The sequence below is a fragment of the Chiloscyllium plagiosum genome, chromosome 28 (genome assembly GCF_004010195.1).
Source record: "Chiloscyllium plagiosum isolate BGI_BamShark_2017 chromosome 28, ASM401019v2, whole genome shotgun sequence".
NCBI classification, from domain to species: Eukaryota; Metazoa; Chordata; class Chondrichthyes; order Orectolobiformes; family Hemiscylliidae; genus Chiloscyllium; species Chiloscyllium plagiosum.
Window position 1 is genome coordinate 7,802,757 of NC_057737.1, and position 3,837 is coordinate 7,806,593.

The 3,837-nt window shown below is 47.7% G+C and overlaps 1 protein-coding gene across 2 annotated transcripts in view; it reads right to left on the reverse strand.

Moving 5' to 3' along the window:
• LOC122563923 (heparin cofactor 2-like) overlaps positions 1-3,125 on the reverse strand; it is a 39,912-nt gene extending 36,787 nt beyond the window's left edge. For both annotated transcript variants that reach the window (XM_043718173.1, XM_043718172.1), the window contains exon 1: positions 2,080-3,125. In XM_043718173.1, the coding sequence (XP_043574108.1) occupies positions 2,080-2,893 (814 nt within the window). In that variant the 5' untranslated portion in view covers positions 2,894-3,125. The remainder of the gene's footprint in view (positions 1-2,079) is intronic.
• Between the last annotated feature and the right edge of the window lie 712 nt (positions 3,126-3,837).

Below are 3,837 nucleotides of genomic sequence, written 5' to 3' on the forward strand. Positions count from 1 at the left end.
GAGTCCCGGAGCAGGGAGCAGAGAGAGTCCTGGAGCAGGAAACAGAGTCAATCCCGGACCGGGGAACAGAGTCAGTTGCAGAGCAGGGAGCCGAGTGAGCCCCGCAGCGGGGAACATAGAGAGACCAGGAGTGGGGAACAGGAGAGTCCCGGAGCGGGGAACAGAGATAGTCTCGGAGAGGGGAGCAGAGAGAGTCTCAGAGTGGGGAGCAGAGAGAGTCCCGGGGTGGGGAACAGGAGAGTCCCGGAGCGGGGAACAGAGTGAGTCCCGGAACGGGGAACAGAGAGAGTTTAGGAGCGGGAGCAGAGAGAGTCCCGGAGCTGGGGAGCAGAGTCAGTCCCGGAGCAGGAAACAGAGAGAGTCCCGGAGCGGGGAACAGAGAGAGTCACGGGGTAGGGAACATGAGAGTCCTGGAGCAGGGAGCAAAGAACGTCCTGGAGCGGGGAGCAGAGAGAGACCCGGAGTGGGGAACAGAGTGAGTCCCGGGGTGGGGAACAGGAGAGACCTGGAGCAGGGAGCAGAGAAAGTCCCGGAGCAGAGAAAGTCCCGGAGTGGGGAGCAGAGAGAGTTCCGGAGCGGGGAGCAGAGAGAGTCCCGGAGCGGGGAGCAGAGAGAGTCCTGGATCAGGGAGCAGTGCGAGTCCCGGAGCGGGGAACAGAGAGAGTCGTGGAACGGGGAGCAGAGAGAGTCCCGGAGTGGGGAACAGAGAGAGTCCCGGAGCGGGAAACATAGAGAGACCAGGAGTGGGGAACGGAGAGAGTCCTGGAGCAGGGAGCAGAGAGAGTCCCGGAACGGGGAGCAGAGAGAGTCCCTGAGTGGGGAGCAGAGAGAGTCCCGGAACGGGGAACAGAGTGAGTCCCGGAGCAGGGAGCAGAGAGAGTCCTGGAGCGGGGGAACAGACAGAATCCCGGAGCAGGGAGCAGAGTGAGTCCTGGAGCAGGATCCCAGAGCGGGGAGCAGAAAGTGTCCCGGACGGACGCCAGCATGCAGAGTCAGCAAGACCTGGTGTTCTGAAGCCCAGTGGGCATGTTCTCAATTTGGAAACGGACTAGAAGTTAGTACTTTATCATCAGTGAAAGGTGGTGACCCCTAGGTTAGACCACTGCCAGTCAGCTCTCTCTCTCTAATGAGCAAATAGCAATATGGCACCATGAAATAATTTTAAAAACATAGAATCCCTTGTACTATGATAGATTCACGCTATTAAACTGTCATACTGCCTGGGAATTGTTGCACTTTACATTCTACAGTGCACTTACTACAATCTCAATATAGGAAAAGGTACCCTCACTACCCTGTTAACAGTCATGTGCAGTGGCTAGGCATGCTGTAGTGTCTGCTGGATTTTAGTGTTGACTGGGTACATTTAAGGCAAGTTCCTGAAAGTCAGAGCCGATAACATAACACTGCCAGAAACTGGAGAGCTGAGTGATCAGTGTGAGTAATTGTACCTCCGTAATCAAGATTGAAGGATTGTAAATTAATAGTGCAAGAGCTAGAGGAAAGTGTAAATTAAAGTGGATGAATTCAATGTCAAATCAGATGCAGGAATAAAAATGGAGAGAGAAAGAAAGATTGGATTACAAGAGACAGGGGAGAAAAAAGACATAATAGAAATTTTAAGAGTTTGACATGTTTAAAATACCCAATAATTAAAACCTAAAAGATCCAACTCCGTGAATGTAATAGATCATTTGCAGTGCCAGGGAGGTTGTTTGAAAGCAATTAACGCTTGTCACGTTGTTAAAAAGTACTTACCCTGGAATGGACAATACTTAACTTTCTGGAGCAGGAATAATTCACGTCTACCACAGAGTGCAACAGCTGAATTCCATTCGATACATTTCAGAGACAAAGAGTGTAATGGCAAGCTAACAGCAGTGTAGTATAACACAGACATTAAGCATTGGAGACACACTTTCTATAGTGCACTCAACCCTGATCAGAAGTTATTTACACAAATACAAGGGTGCAATATTAATCGTAATGTTATTTTGACAGCCAATTCTGGCCCAATATCTATCTATGCAAATATACCTGAATCAGTGGTTAAATAACCATTTATCCTGCAACACTGACCTTTGAAGTGTAATGCTTGATAAATGAGCATCACAGTCTGGGGGTCAATGTCTCCCACCACGTCTTGAAGCTTCCCCTTGGTGGTCTTCACAATCAGCTGATTGAGCTTGGTGAGAGCCTGGGGGTCCGAAAAGTCCACAGACTGTGTGTGTGCCCCGTAGTAATTCTTCAACCACTCCCTGAAGGGTTTCCGAATCTTCAGCCCTTCCCTGACGAAGATGCCAGAGAAATCTTTTAGCGTGTATCCAAAATCGTGCTTGAAGAGCCTGTGGATGAGCTTATGGAAGATGTCTTGCAGCACCTCATTTCCTGTAACCCCTGGCTTGGAGGTGACAAAATGGTCAAAGCCCAGAACTTGGGAGATCTGTTCCTGTGTCCTGTTGGAAGTTCCTACCATGACCATTGCCATCATGCTGGAGAGCCCGAAAGGAGAGAAGACCACGTTCTTGGAAGCTGGCTGGGACCTCAGCAAGGCCCTGTAGAAGTTAAATGCAAAATTGGTGTTGACCAAGGACAGGCGTTGGATCCGAGATTTACCCCTGAATTTCTTACGTATGGACTCTGGGCTCTGGGGTGCTGCAAATGGCTTCTTGTTTACAAACATGTCTTCTACGAAGCCATAGTTGTCTTCATCATCGCCATAGTCTTCAAGCTCAGTGTAGTCATACTCATCGAGGTCAGGGACATGGAGCTCTCTGGTCAGAGTGTTGCTTTCAATTGGCATTATATGCCCAGTATCGAAGCTAGCTACTGCTGCTGCTGTGCTGACGAAATCCAGGCTACACAGTAAAAATCTAAACCAAGAAAACATCATCTTTACGTTCTTCAAACACTCACTGTTTGTTTTTTTTTAAATAAAGTAAAAGAAGTCTGTAATTTCCTTTTGAGGACCCTCCCTATCAGTCCGAAACGCAAAGAGCAGTCTGCTCTCTCCAAACCTGACTTTAAAAAGCTCCACTTTCCAAATTAATCTTTTTCTTTTACATCACAGCTGTTGCACAACATGACGTGACCCCATCGGCTAAATAAATCCCAAAGGTTAAAGGCAGACATACAAGAATTCCCTGAGCTGGGCCAGAACAACTGCAATTCATTAAGAATGGGGAGGACCCTGTTACGTACTGTTTGGAGAGAGAGAGAGAGAGACTTCCTTACTTTAAAGGGGCAGTTGGTGCAGCAGCGGATAGGATGCAGCGTTTTTCTTTCCATCGCTAATTATTTCCATGTGTAGGGTGTAGTTATTTTGTCTAAAAGCAAGGAAAGAGCTGCCAGATGGTGTCTGCTTTGGTCTGGCTTTGACAATCTCTTAACAACAGATTTTGCAGGGAGTGGAATTTCTTTGGCACTTTTATCCGAGGTCATTGGTAGCAAGGCACTCTCGAGGTCAGAAAGCCACAATTTAAAACCAGTAATCTTTCTATATTTCTTTCTCCTGATTTTTGAATGGAGTCCCTGTTGAATGATGGTCAGTGCAAGTTACTGTCTTACCCAAATCGTAGGATTTGTAAAAGGACATTACAGAACTTTCTCAATATTTCAAATTGCCTCCATACACCTGTTCCCCTCCAAAGGGATGCCATTCACAGCTCTCCACTTATGCTATTGACCTGAAATGTGTGACTATGGGGCAAGATACATACAAGAGATCTCCTACCCGATGGCAGGCTTTTGTCTTCATCAGGGTGTTTATTCATACCTGATGATGCCCTATGTTAGCCCCTGTAGCATTCGATGTGAGTAACATGGTGCTGAATGATT